Genomic DNA, 14817 nt, shown 5'->3' with positions numbered 1-14817 from the left:
GTAGTGTAGTATACATTGTTGTTAATTGTTACTTTCATGTTAAGTTTAGTAGTGTAGCATACATTGTTGTTAATTGTTACTTTCATGTTTAGTTTAATAGTGTGGTATACATTGTTGTTAATTGTTACTTTCATGTTGTTTAGTAGTGTAGCATACATTGTTGTTAATTGTTACTTTCATGTTAAGTTTAGTAGTGTGGTATACATTGTTGTTAATTGTTACTTTCATGTTAAGTTTAGTAGTGTGGTATACATTGTTGTTAATTGTTACTTTCAATGTAAGTTTAGTAGTGTGGCATACATTGTTGTTAATTGTTACTTCCATGTTAAGTTTAGTAGTGTAGTATACATTGTTGTTAATTGTTACTTTCATGTTAAGTTTAGTAGTGTGGTATACATTGTTGTTAATTGTTACTTTCATGTTTAGTTTAGTAGTGTGGTATACATTGTTGTTAATTGTTACTTTCATGTTAAGTTTAGTAGTGTGGTATACATTGTTGTTAATTGTTACTTCATGTTAAGTTTAGTAGTGTGGTATACATTGTTGTTAATTGTTACTTTCATGTTAAGTTTAGTAGTGTGGTATACATTGTTGTTAATTGTTACTTTCATGTTAAGTTTAGTAGTGTGGTATACATTGTTGTTAATTGTTACTTTCATGTTAAGTTTAGTAGTGTGGTATACATTGTTGTTAATTGTTACTTTCATGTTTAGTTTAGTAGTGTAGTATACATTGTTGTTAATTGTCACTTTTATTGTTTAATTGGCACCTCTATGATTAGTTAACTTGGGCAGTGACTAAACATTTTGTTTAATGATACAATAGTAGTCAACTCTAGTTTCCTAATGAATTATGTTATTTTAACTCAATGAAGACAGCTTCTATATCTCTTAAAGGAAAGCATTGATAAAATAGGTGTTTCTAGGGTTTGCATTGTTTCTGTAAGGTTGTAAGTTTCAAGACTATATATACACTTGTGATATTTGCAGGAGATCAGTTCTCTTCAACCTCACCCTAAATTTAGGTTATGGCTCACTTCAGAAGCCCGTACTGAATTTTCTCATATCCTTCTTCAGATGTGCTTGAAAGTCACATATGAAGTAAGTTACTCGGTCCTTGGAATTCTAACATGTTATAAAATATCAAATACTTTAACTCTTGTATTAATGTCACATGCTATTTCATAAATGTTCAAAACCTTTAACACTGAGCAGATTCCTTTCTAATTAACTTATAATTAGTCAAATTTACAAAGAGCTTTCCAAACTAAAAATATTTTCTTTCATGATTTGTTAGTACTTAGATATTCATACATTACTGTTTTGTTAGTAATTAGATATTTGTACATTACTGTTTTGTTAGTAATTAGATATTTGTACATTACTGTTTTGTTAGTAATTAGATATTTGTACATTACTGTTTTGTTTATAAAACAAAAGTTTTTATAAAATAAAAAGTAAAAATTTTTACATAAAAATTTGTGACTTATTTTTTTCTAGTCTCCTCCAGGCATCAAAAAAAATCTTCTGAGAACTTATGAGACATGGACACCAGATTTTATCTCTAGAGGAGGAAACATAGTTCGTTCTCAAGCTCTTTTTGCTTTGGCCTGGTATCATGCAGTTGTTCAAGAACGTCGGTCATATATTCCACAGGTTTCTTTTGATTTGTTTTTCAATTTATACTGTACAAACCATACTTTTATGAAATTAAGACATTTGTTTTACAACAATTATGATTGTATCAAGTTCAACTGGTCACTTAATTTCTATTGGTATAGTAAAGTAGAACTTAATGGACAGCTGCAACAAAAACAGCTATTTTTTGTCACATCAGTACTGCCCCATGTTTAACGTTTTAATATGTGATTCGTGTGTGTGTTTTATAACCATAAAATTTTCAAGCCATACACCTAAACACATTAATGTGAAATTTTATTTTAAATATGGTGCACATTTTTAACAAAAAAGGATCCTAGGGTAGAAGCTACAACATGGAATTATAAAATGTATCCTAGGTTTTGGAGGTGACTGAAGAAGTAGGACTGACATTGCAGTGGGGATACACTGTCTATATATATTACACATAAGCATGATACTTATGATAACATCTTTCTCTATGTGACTCCTCTCCAGAACTTTTAACTTAATTTTAATTAGACAAATTAAAAATTGTACAATAGAAATGACTGTGTTATGAAGTAAGTTTTACATCAAGATATTTTAGAGTAATAATTAAAAGTTAGTACTGGATGTTTGAGATTTTCAGTTATGTCCATTTGTATGTGTGTTTTTTGTGTTTTCACCTGCATGTCTCAAACTTATAGACCAACATACATGAAAATTTTTCTCATGATAAGGAGCCAGTACAGGACATTATTTATACTGAGTAAACAGGACATTTTTGTGGTTTTAGATTAGTAACTCTGTAAAATGGTATCAGTTTTGTACCAGCTTTCATGTGCACACTAAGGTTGATCATTACACTATAGAAAGTGATCTAGATTTCTGATCATTCTGGATTTTAGAAGGATTCCTTTTGAAGTCTGACTGTAATAATGTTGTAGGCCACCTGGTGTGAGAGAAGAATATTATACTCTTTAAGTAGTAACACTTTTCTTGCTAAGCATTTCATTAAATATACAATATCTATATTTTTATGTCAAGAATTTTTTGTCTACATATATTTGTCTAACTTCACTTCTGTAATCATAAAAGAAATGTCATAAGTTTTCATATTTTTCATTATTTGTTTTAACATTTCCAGAGAATTGTGGGTGTGAATAGGTTATTTCTCTTATAAATAGCCATATTTTTATGTCTTCTCATCATTGACCATAAGTAGTTACTCTTGTTTGATTTTATTATGTTTAAACATAACTTTTGTTTTGTTTTCTTCCTTTGGATCTAATAATGAATAACACATTGGTTATATGATTCAGGGCTGGACTAAATTTTATGAATTCAATATTGCTGACCTTCGAGCAAGTACAGAAGTAATTGATCGTGTTACCAGTTCATCAAGTAAGTATTTTAAAATTATTCATTTGTTATTAAGCACATAGCTATTTGTGTCTACTGCAAATATCAAAACCCATTTTTTAACATGATAAGCCCTCAGAGTTATTGTTGAGTCAAACATAAGTGTAATGGATCTCACTGGTTTGTTTGTATATGGCTAGCTTTATTTCATTATGCTGATGTATAATATTGATTGTTGACTTAATTATTTACCTCCAGTAAAATCGTTCATGACATTTATCATAAACTATAATGTTTTCATTTCTAAAGGTGAACTTACACTGTACTTATAACCTTATAAGCTATACTTTGATTTCTTTTCATATAAAGATTTGAAAATAAGATGTCTCATATAATAAACAAATAAATGTATTCTTCAATTTGCTGTTTTTCCCAGTTTTCCTCACCGTATCTTTAATACCTCAAAACAGTTTAGATGACTGCCTTTGTTTATAATGTTAATGAAAATAAATAATTCTTTCTTAAATTCTACATTTTTACAATGTCCAATTCATTACATTTACGTGTATAACCTGTTATATAAAAGATGATAGATTTGATGTTTTTTATATTAACTCTCCATTATTCCTAGAATATTACAGTATTTTAATTTATACATTGAGTTTGTGCATATTATAGTTTTACCTATAGCTACAGTTTCTCAGTAGACCTCTCCATTATTCCTAGAATATTACAGTAGTTTGTTTTATACATTGAGTTTGTGCATATCATAGTTTTACCTACAGCTACAGTTTCTCAGTAAACCTCTTCATTATTACTAGAATATTACAGTAGTTTGTTTTATACATTCAATTAGATTTCAAGGATATAGTAGTTTTACCTACTGTTACAGTTTATCAATAGAGTTCTCCATTATTCCCAGAATCTTACAGTATTTTTAGCTTATACCTTGAATTAAAGGTCCAGCATATTGTAATTTTACCTACAGCTATAGTTTCTCAGTAGACCTTTTCATTATTCTTTGAATCTTACAGTATTTTGATATATACACAGAATTAGAGTTCCAACATGTGTTAGTTTTACGTACAGCTACAGTTTAGTGTAATAAAGTTATTGCTGGTTTAGAGGGAACTACAGAGTATTAAAATGTTTTAAATAGACTGTGTTTCATGTATGTATATTTAATTTATAGAATGTGAGAGACAGTGAAACTTTTTGTTGTTTTTTTATTTCATGTAAATTATAAATTTTTTACCTCATTTCACGCATTTAGTGGAAGTTTGTTGAAAGACTGTTGTTTCACATAAATATTATATTCATTCACCAAATACGAAATTCATTAAAACTTTGCTCCTTGGCTTGTTTTATGTAGACACCTTTGTTTCACTTCCACAGCTCGTGATATTCAATGGGACTTTGTTCATGGACTCTTTCTCAATGCAATTTATGGTGGCCGAGTGGATAATCCTTTTGATATTTCTGTTCTTGACTCGTACACCCGGCAGTTTTTTTTGACTCATCTGTCATCTCTGGCACAACTCGCAGTCAACAAGCTTTGGCCAAGGACGTGATTCTACCAACGTCCGTTGATATAAAAGTAAAACTTCTGTACGGTTCTTAGTTAGGAATCCAACTTGTATCTTGAGAAACTGTTTTCTTTAATGGTTTTGGTTTTTAACTATTTCCTGACAGTATCACCTTTCTGTGAGATATATTGGTATGAATTATTTAATAGTTTTAGTTTATATCAATATTCACCAAAATTTAAAGGTATTCAAGTATTAAATAGTTATTTTTGGTTTATATTTATTGGTCTTAATGTATGTATGAATTCGATGCTCTTAGTAATAAAGGTGTTGTACTACAGAGACTTAGTGCCCAAATACAATTAAAAGTGTGATTAACTTATCTCCAGGTAAAAATACATATTGCCAAACTTTATCACGAAACAGAAGGTGAGATTTGTTATTTATAATAAATAATATACTTTTAATACATTCAAAGAATAGTACTTATAACCTTTTAGAGAAATATTATTTGATTGTATGTATTAATAGTCGAGTTTTATCCTTGAATTACTTTGTTAGCTCTAGTTGAAAGCTAAACATTTTGTAATTTAAACTGAACATTACAGTAATAATGTGATCTTGTTTAGTTTTCTTTGTTAAGAGTTTTAACCCTATCCAGACAGATGAGAATCTTTGAACTTTCAAGTATAAAGTTTCAAAATTTAAGTATAATAATCATTATTATCTTTTAACACTTTTAACTTAAAAATATTTTAATATTTTGTCATTGTCATAAGAAAACACAACACCATATGTAGTAGTGTTCATGAAAACTACAGTAAGTAGGAAAATCTATCAGAAATGTGGATATTTAATCAACTATTTTTGGCATATTTGTTTCCTCTTTAGTTTCACATCATCACCTGTGTTGGAACTAGTTTCCCAAATGTAAAACTTATCTGATTTTGAAAGAACAATGAAAAAGAAAAGTTCAAACCTTCATTTCTGTGTCATTCTGTGAAGTCTCACTTGTGATCATTACAATTTAGTTTTTCTGTGATTGTTCTGCTTTTCTCTAAAGATAAGTGTATGTTTACTAAACAAAAATAACATTTCTTATGATTATAATTATCAGTTACTTTCCTTCACTGTTTGAATTTTTTATTATGATAGTTTGTTCTCAGCCTTCTATGATTTAATGGTAGTTGGTCTAAGCAAACACTGACAAAGTGAATATTTTCTTTTAACTTAAATAAGGATTTATTAAAAAAAACTAAATTTCTGAGATATAAATTGATCTTGACTGAACAGAAAGGGTACTTTAGGTTTATTTTGTATTTCCTTATATGGTTACATGTGTGGTCAAATTTACCACACTCATTTTGGGTAGATAAAGTAAGAGATAAGGTATAAAGGTTTACTGAGAAAATGTTTTAAGTTTATTTAGGAGGTTATGCACATGAAACTTGAGATGTTTAAAAGAAAAAGTGTTTTTCATGTGAAAAATCACTCAGCACTCAGAGCAGTCAATGCTTTAACTGCATATATTCAACAGAGAATTTTTCATGAAAATATTTTATTAAAACTCCTGATTTTTTGTCTATAAATGACTCTTAATAACTGCTGAAAGCTTGCAGAATTTTTGTGAAGATAATGTATGGGAAGATATAGTATGGAAACTCCTAAATAAACAGTTTATGATTTAGAATTGTGTTCTTCTCAGTAAACTATTTGCAACAGGAACATCTTTCCTTATATTGTGTGCTACAGACAGGATGTTAGAAAAACATGTAGGTTCAATAAATCTTAATAGAAATGGGTAAAATAGGTTATAGGGTTTTTATTCGTTATTTGCCACAGAAATATTTGTAATTTAGAACTGTATTCAACTTTGTAAACTATTTGCCACAAAATATCTCTCCATATGATGTAAGTTAGAAGTGTATCTCAGAACAGCTGGTAAGGGCACTAAGACTTTTATTCCAGTAAAATACAGAAGAATGTTTCAACCTTCCTAGGTCATCTTCAGGTTAATTAACAGAGTTTGCAATTGACCGTTGCTGGACACACATCTTAGGGACAAGAGTATAAACTAATACAGAATTGTAGGGAGTGTTGGAGCTATACTGGATTATACATTACCTGGGACTCAGCACATGAAGCAAAACAAAAACTCAACATAGCAAGAAACCAAATAAACACAGCCACAACACTGTGCTCACCCATAAAATTAACCACAAAATCAACAAAATAAAACAACACTTCATCAACATCAACAGATTTACTCAAAAAACCGTGGAAAACATTTTATGTACACACCTAGACCAACAACAATAAATCACAAGACACAACAAACTACAAAACCTTATACTGCTGCATACTATGTTTCAGACATCAGTGAAAAAATAACCAATATTTGGAAAAAAAACTTAAAACACAACATTCCAGTAAATACCAAATTTATTCAAAAACTTTCTACAAAACTAAAGCCCATGCTATGTAAAAACTACACTGACAAACACAACAGTAATATAATTTGCAAAATACAATGCAACAACTGCCACGACTTCTATAATGGAGAAACGAGCAGAAAAGTGGAAACCAGATTCAAAGAACACAAAAAGTCACCTTGACATGTTTTTGAACACTGCAAATAAAATAATTACAACATAACCATGGATAACACCCAGATACTAAGTACAGAAATAAATAGAAACAAACACAAATTCAAAGAAGCCTTACTTATACAACAACTAAAACTAAAATTAAACCAATATAAAGGAACACCTTTATACCTATACTAATTAATAACCTAGTATTAACATTCAACGCCCCCTACAATCCTGTACCCATTTATACTCTCATCCCTAAGACATGTCCATCAATGGTCACATTCAAACACTCTCTCTTTCTTAACCTGAAGATGAAACATTGTTCTCTCCTTATCAGTAAAAGTGTTAATACTTATACTAGCTGTTCTGAGATACATTTTTATTTCAAGTGGGTTTCTCTTCATCAAGAACTAAGTTAGATGTGTATTTGATTCCGTTATCTATTTGCTACAGGAATACCTTCACATTATTCAAGCAGTTACCAGATGTGGATAACCCTGCATATTTTGGTCTACCAGCCAACATTGAGAGGTCAGCACAACGTATCATCAGCAGCCAGGTGATATCCCAGTTGAAGCTGTTGATGCGTTCTGTTGAAGCAGTTGCAAAATTTGATATCCATCGCTGGAGTACTGAACTGTCCCCAATTCTAAATCTGTGGAAGAAATTGAATCAGGTATGTGAAATACCTTTTATAATCATAAGATACATGGGTTCTTTATATCTAAGTAGATATGTTTATAAAGTATTAGAAGTACTGTCAAGAAAATTCATGCACACAGAACCATTTAGTCCATAACATTCTTTACACATACAGAACCATTAGTGCATAACATTCTTTACACACACAGAAACATTAGTCTGTAACATTCTTTACACACACAGAACCATTTAGTCCATAACATTCTTTACACACACACAACCATTTAGTCCATAACATTCTTTACACATACAGAACCATTAGTCCATAACATTCTTTACACGCACAGAACCATTTAGTCCATAACATTCTTTACACACACAGAACCATTTAGTCCATAACATTCTTTACACACACAGAACCATTTAGTCCATAACATTCTTTACACACACACAACCATTTAGTCCATAACATTCTTTACACACACAGAACCATTTAGTCCATAACATTCTTTACACACACACAACCATTAGTCCATAACATTCTTTACACACATAGAACCATTAGTCCATAACATTCTTTACACACACAGAACCATTTAGTCTGTAACATTCTTTACACACAGAGAACCATTAGTCCATAACATTCTTTACACACAGAGAACCATTTAGTCCATAACATTCTTTACACACAGAGAACCATTAGTCCATAACATTCTTTACACACAGAGAACCATTAGTCCATAACATTTTTACACACACACAGAACCATTTAGTCCATAACATTCTTTACACACACAGAACCATTTAGTCCATAACATTCTTTACACACACAGAACCATTTAGTCCATAACATTCTTTACACACACAGAACCATTAGTCCATAACATTCTTTACACACACAGAACCATTAGTCCATAACATTCTTTACAGATACACAGAACCATTAGTCCATAACATTCTTTACAGATACACAGAACCATTAGTCCTTAACATTCTTTACACACACAGAACCATTTCGTCCATAACATTCTTTACAGATACACAGATCCTTATAGTTAAGAAGATTCTTCACACACACACAGAACCATGAAGGTAAGAGCATTATCCACAATATGTAATTTACATAAATCAACATACAGCCAAGATCCTTCTTTATGACCCTATTTGATTCAGTATGCAGCCAGGATCCTTCTTTACAACATTGTTTTAACCAATATGCAGCCAGGATCCTTCTTCACATCCCTATATAAACCAGTATGCAGTCAGGATCCTTCCTTACAATCCTATATAAACCAGTATACACCCAAAGTCTTTCTTTACAACCATATATAAATCAGTGTACAGCCAATATCCATTTTTACCACCCTATATAAACTAGTATAATTACAAGACTATTTACATAATACATATATTATGACTGTTTTACTGTATGTAATATGAGATATATGTTATAAAGAGTTATTTTGTGATGTTCCTGATGCATTTTTGAATTATTAATCCACAATTGCTCTGAATATTTTCTTTGTATTATGTAAAATGATGTCTTTTCTGTGAGTTTTGTTTCCTCTGAGATTTAGATTTAATTTGATATAAAAGAAAACAGAAATATTTTCTGTGAAAATATTTTTCATAAACAGTGAAAGAAAGCCAGGATACTTTGTTAGTAGATAGAAATGGTGTAAGACATGCTATATAATGAATCTCTATAGGGATCTCAGCTGATTCAAATGAAAGTGGCTCCACCTGTAGAAAATGCAGGATCAGAGCTGCCAGTGGTGACATTTGTTCGTTTGGAACATTACAATGGAATTCGTCTCGTACAAAGTATTCATGCATCTCTTGCTGCAGTGAGTAAAGTAATCCGTGGAACTATCCTTCTAAATAAAGATACTCGGACACTGGCTTCTTCCTTGTTACAACATGAGGTAAACTAGTCTTTCTCTATTTATGTGTGTTTAATCAATTAAGATGTAATCTATAAAACTGTGAGAATAAAGAAACTGTCATATAAACTCATTCCTTCTAACAATATATGATATACTTCTATGTCTCTGTATATGATCAGTTGTTGTAACTTGTACATATTTTATAAGAAGCATGTACTTAAATGCTTTATATACATTGGCATCAGAAATAATTAATGAATGTAAGTATTAGATAAAGTTATTACCATTTCTGGTAAGTTTTTGAATATAATTCACTTCTCCATATGTATCTTAAAGTTGTATTCAGTTTCTAAAATAATACGCAGGTTATTTTCCTTTGAAAGAAAAAAACGACACATTTTCAGTTTTGGGGAAATTACTAAACGTTTTTTTACACCTTAGAACAAAGTGTTTGTGTCAGGCTGTTATTTATTTCAGTTTGCTTTTGTGTTAGTACTGAGTTTGTGTTTCAGTAAGTTTATATACAATTATGAAGTAAGTGATTGTTTAGGAGAAGTAAGGTGATATTAAGTTTGTAGGTGAACTTTGTAGAACTGAGTTTGTGTTTCAGTAAGTTTATAAAAACAGGCCGTGTAGATACAATTATGAAGTAAGTGATTGTTTAGGAGAAGTAAGGTGATATTAAGTTTGTAGGTGAACTTTGTAGAACTGAGTTTGTGTTTCAGTAAGTTTATATACAATTATGAAGTAAGTGATTGTTTAGAGAAGTAAGGTGATATTAAGTTTGTAGGTGAACTTTGTAGAACTGAGTTTGTGTTTCAGTAAGTTTATAAAAACAGGCCGTGTAGATACAATTATGAAGTAAGTGATTGTTTAGGAGAAGTAAGGTGATATTAAGTTTGTAGGTGAACTTTGTAGAACTGAGTTTGTGTTTCAGTAAGTTTATAAAAAACAGGACGTGTAGATACAATTATGAAGTAAGTGATTGTTTAGGAGAAGTAAGGTGATATTAAGTTTGTAGGTGAACTTTGTAGAACTGAGTTTGTGTTTCAGTAAGTTTATAAAAAACAGGACGTGTAGATACAATTATGAAGTAAGTGATTGTTTAGGAGAAGTAAGGTGATATTAAGTTTGTAGGTGAACTTTGTAGAACTGAGTTTGTGTTTCAGTAAGTTTATAAAAAACAGGACGTGTAGATACAATTATGAAGTAAGTGATTGTTTAGGAGAAGTAAGGTGATATTAAGTTTGTAGGTGAACTTTGTAGAACTGAGTTTGTGTTTCAGTAAGTTTATAAAAAACAGGACGTATAGATACAATTATGAAGTAAGTGATTGTTTAGGAGAAGCAAGGTGATATTAAGTTTGTATTTCAACTTTGTAGAACTGAGTTTGTGTTTCAGTAAGTTTATAAAAACAGGACGTGTAGATACAATTATGTGGTAAGTGATTGTTTAGGAGAAGTAAGGTGATATTAAGTTTGTAGGTGAACTTTATAGAACTGAGTTTGTGTTTCAGTACGTTTATAAAAACAGGACGTGTAGATACAATTATGTGGTAAGTGATTGTTTAGGAGAAGTAAGGTGATATTAAGTTTGTAGGTGAACTTTGTAGAACTGAGTTTGTGTGTCAGTAAGTTTATAAAAACAGGACGTATAGATACAATTATGAGGTAAGTGATTGTTTAGGAGAAGTAAGGTGATATTAAGTTTGTAGGTGAACTTTGTAGAACTGAGTTTGTGTTTCAGTAAGTTTATAAAACAGGATGTGTAGATACAATTATGAGGTAAGTGATTGTTTAGGAGAAGTAAGGTGATATTAAGTTTGTAGGTGAACTTTATAGAACTGAGTTTGTGTTTCAGTAAGTTTATAAAAACAGGATGTATAGATACAATTATGAGGTAAGTGATTGTTTAGGAGAAGTAAGGTGATATTAAGTTTGTAGGTGAACTTTATAGAACTGAGTTTGTGTTTCAGTAAGTTTATAAAAACAGGACGTATAGATACAATTATGAAGTAAGTGATTGTTTAGGAGAAGTAAGGTGATATTAAGTTTGTAGGTGAACTTTGTAGAACTGAGTTTGTGTTTCAATAAGTTTATAAAAACAGGCCGTGTAGATACAATTATGAAGTAAGTGATTGTTTAGGAGAAGTAAGGTGATATTAAGTTTGTAGGTGAACTTTGTAGAACTGAGTTTGTGTTTCAGTAAGTTTATAAAAACAGGCCGTGTAGATACAATTATGAAGTAAGTGATTGTTTAGGAGAAGTAAGGTGATATTAAGTTTGTAGGTGAACTTTGTAGAACTGAGTTTGTGTTTCAGTAAGTTTATATACAATTATGAGGTAAGTGATTGTTTAGGAGAAGTAAGGTGATATTAAGTTTGTAGGTGAACTTTGTAGAACTGAGTTTGTGTTTCAGTAAGTTTATAAAAACAGGCCGTGTAGATACAATTATGAAGTAAGTGATTGTTTAGGAGAAGTAAGGTGATATTAAGTTTGTAGGTGAACTTTGTAGAACTGAGTTTGTGTTTCAGTAAGTTTATAAAACAGGACGTGTAGATACAATTATGAAGTAAGTGATTGTTTAGGAGAAGTAAGGTGATATTAAGTTTGTAGGTGAACTTTGTAGAACTGAGTTTGTGTTTCAGTAAGTTTATAAAAACAGGACGTGTAGATACAATTATGAAGTAAGTGATTGTTTAGGAGAAGTAAGGTGATATTAAGTTTGTAGGTGAACTTTGTAGAACTGAGTTTGTGTTTCAGTAAGTTTATAAAAACAGGACGTGTAGATACAATTATGAAGTAAGTGATTGTTTAGGAGAAGTAAGGTGATATTAAGTTTGTAGGTGAACTTTGTAGAACTGAGTTTGTGTTTCAGTAAGTTTATAAAAACAGGACGTATAGATACAATTATGAAGTAAGTGATTGTTTAGGAGAAGTAAGGTGATATTAAGTTTGTATTTCAACTTTGTAGAACTGAGTTTGTGTTTCAGTAAGTTTATAAAAACAGGACGTGTAGATACAATTATGTGGTAAGTGATTGTTTAGGAGAAGTAAGGTGATATTAAGTTTGTAGGTGAACTTTATAGAACTGAGTTTGTGTTTCAGTAAGTTTATAAAAACAGGACGTGTAGATACAATTATGTGGTAAGTGATTGTTTAGGAGAAGTAAGGTGATATTAAGTTTGTAGGTGAACTTTGTAGAACTGAGTTTGTGTGTCAGTAAGTTTATAAAACAGGACGATAGATACAATTATGAGGTAAGTGATTGTTTAGGAGAAGTAAGGTGATATTAAGTTTGTAGGTGAACTTTGTAGAACTGAGTTTGTGTTTCAGTAAGTTTATAAAAACAGGATGTGTAGATACAATTATGAAGTAAGTGATTGTTTAGGAGAAGTAAGGTGATATTAAGTTTTTAGGTGAACTTTATAGAACTGAGTTTGTATTTCAGTAAGTTTAAAAAAACAGGATGTGTAGATACAATTATGAAGTAAGTGATTGTTTAGGAGAAGTAAGGTGATATTAAGTTTGTAGGTGAACTTTATAGAACTGAGTTTGTGTTTCAGTAAGTTTATAAAAACAGGATGTGTAGATACAATTATGAAGTAAGTGATTGTTTAGGAGAAGTAAGGTGATATTAAGTTTGTAGGTGAACTTTGTAGAACTGAGTTTGTGTTTCAATAAGTTTATAAAAAGGCCGTGTAGATACAATTATGAAGTAAGTGATTGTTTAGGAGAAGTAAGGTAATATTAAGTTTGTAGGTGAACTTTGTAGAACTGAGTTTGTGTTTCAGTAAGTTTATAAAACAGGCCGTGTAGATACAATTATGAAGTAAGTGATTGTTTAGGAGAAGTAAGGTGATATTAAGTTTGTAGGTGAACTTTGTAGAACTGAGTTTGTGTTTCAGTAAGTTTATATACAATTATGAGGTAAGTGATTGTTTAGGAGAAGTAAGGTGATATTAAGTTTGTAGGTGAACTTTGTAGAACTGAGTTTGTGTTTCAGTAAGTTTATAAAACAGGCGGTGAACTGTAGATACAATTATGAAGTAAGTGATTGTTTAGGAGAAGTAAGGTGATATTAAGTTTGTAGGTGAACTTTGTAGAACTGAGTTTGTGTTTCAGTAAGTTTATAAAACAGGACGTGTAGATACAATTATGAAGCAAGTGATTGTTTAGGAGAAGTAAGGTGATATTAAGTTTGTAGGTGAACTTTGTAGAACTGAGTTTGTGTTTCAGTAAGTTTATAAAAACAGGACGGTAGATACAATTATGAAGTAAGTGATTGTTTAGGAGAAGTAAGGTGATATTAAGTTTGTAGGTGAACTTTGTAGAACTGAGTTTGTGTTTCAGTAAGTTTATAAAACAGGACGTGTAGATACAATTATGAAGTAAGTGATTGTTTAGGAGAAGTAAGGTGATATTAAGTTTGTAGGTGAACTTTGTAGAACTGAGTTTGTGTTTCAGTAAGTTTATAAAACAGGACGTATAGATACAATTATGAAGTAAGTGATTGTTTAGGAGAAGTAAGGTGATATTAAGTTTGTATTTCAACTTTGTAGAACTGAGTTTGTGTTTCAGTAAGTTTATAAAAACAGGACGTGTAGATACAATTATGTGGTAAGTGATTGTTTAGGAGAAGTAAGGTGATATTAAGTTTGTAGGTGAACTTTATAGAACTGAGTTTGTGTTTCAGTAAGTTTATAAAAACAGGACGTGTAGATACAATTATGTGGTAAGTGATTGTTTAGGAGAAGTAAGGTGATATTAAGTTTGTAGGTGAACTTTGTAGAACTGAGTTTGTGTGTCAGTAAGTTTATAAAAACAGGACGTATAGATACAATTATGAGGTAAGTGATTGTTTAGGAGAAGTAAGGTGATATTAAGTTTGTAGGTGAACTTTGTAGAACTGAGTTTGTGTTTCAGTAAGTTTATAAAAACAGGATGTGTAGATACAATTATGAGGTAAGTGATTGTTTAGGAGAAGTAAGGTGATATTAAGTTTGTAGGTGAACTTTATAGAACTGAGTTTGTGTTTCAGTAAGTTTATAAAAACAGGACGTATAGATACAATTATGAGGTAAGTGATTGTTTAGGAGAAGTAAGGTGATATTAAGTTTGTAGGTGAACTTTATAGAACTGAGTTTGTGTTTCAGTAAGTTTATAAAAACAGGACGTATAGATACAAT

The 14817-nt window shown here is 30.5% G+C and overlaps 1 protein-coding gene across 1 annotated transcript in view; it reads left to right on the top strand.

Annotated features, from left to right (window-relative positions):
* Positions 1-14817, top strand: part of LOC143228462 (cytoplasmic dynein 2 heavy chain 1-like) — a 197919-nt gene that overhangs the window by 178290 nt on the left and 4812 nt on the right. The window contains 8 exon segments of the mRNA XM_076459717.1: positions 990-1100; positions 1500-1655; positions 2942-3023; positions 4377-4486; positions 4489-4578; positions 6230-6250; positions 7577-7777; positions 9453-9668. Coding sequence (XP_076315832.1) covers positions 990-1100; positions 1500-1655; positions 2942-3023; positions 4377-4486; positions 4489-4578; positions 6230-6250; positions 7577-7777; positions 9453-9668 — 987 coding nt within the window.

This window comes from Tachypleus tridentatus, chromosome 10 (assembly GCF_004210375.1).
Source record: "Tachypleus tridentatus isolate NWPU-2018 chromosome 10, ASM421037v1, whole genome shotgun sequence".
Classification (NCBI taxonomy): domain Eukaryota; kingdom Metazoa; phylum Arthropoda; class Merostomata; order Xiphosura; family Limulidae; genus Tachypleus; species Tachypleus tridentatus.
This window is presented reverse-complemented; position numbering and strand designations above follow the sequence as displayed.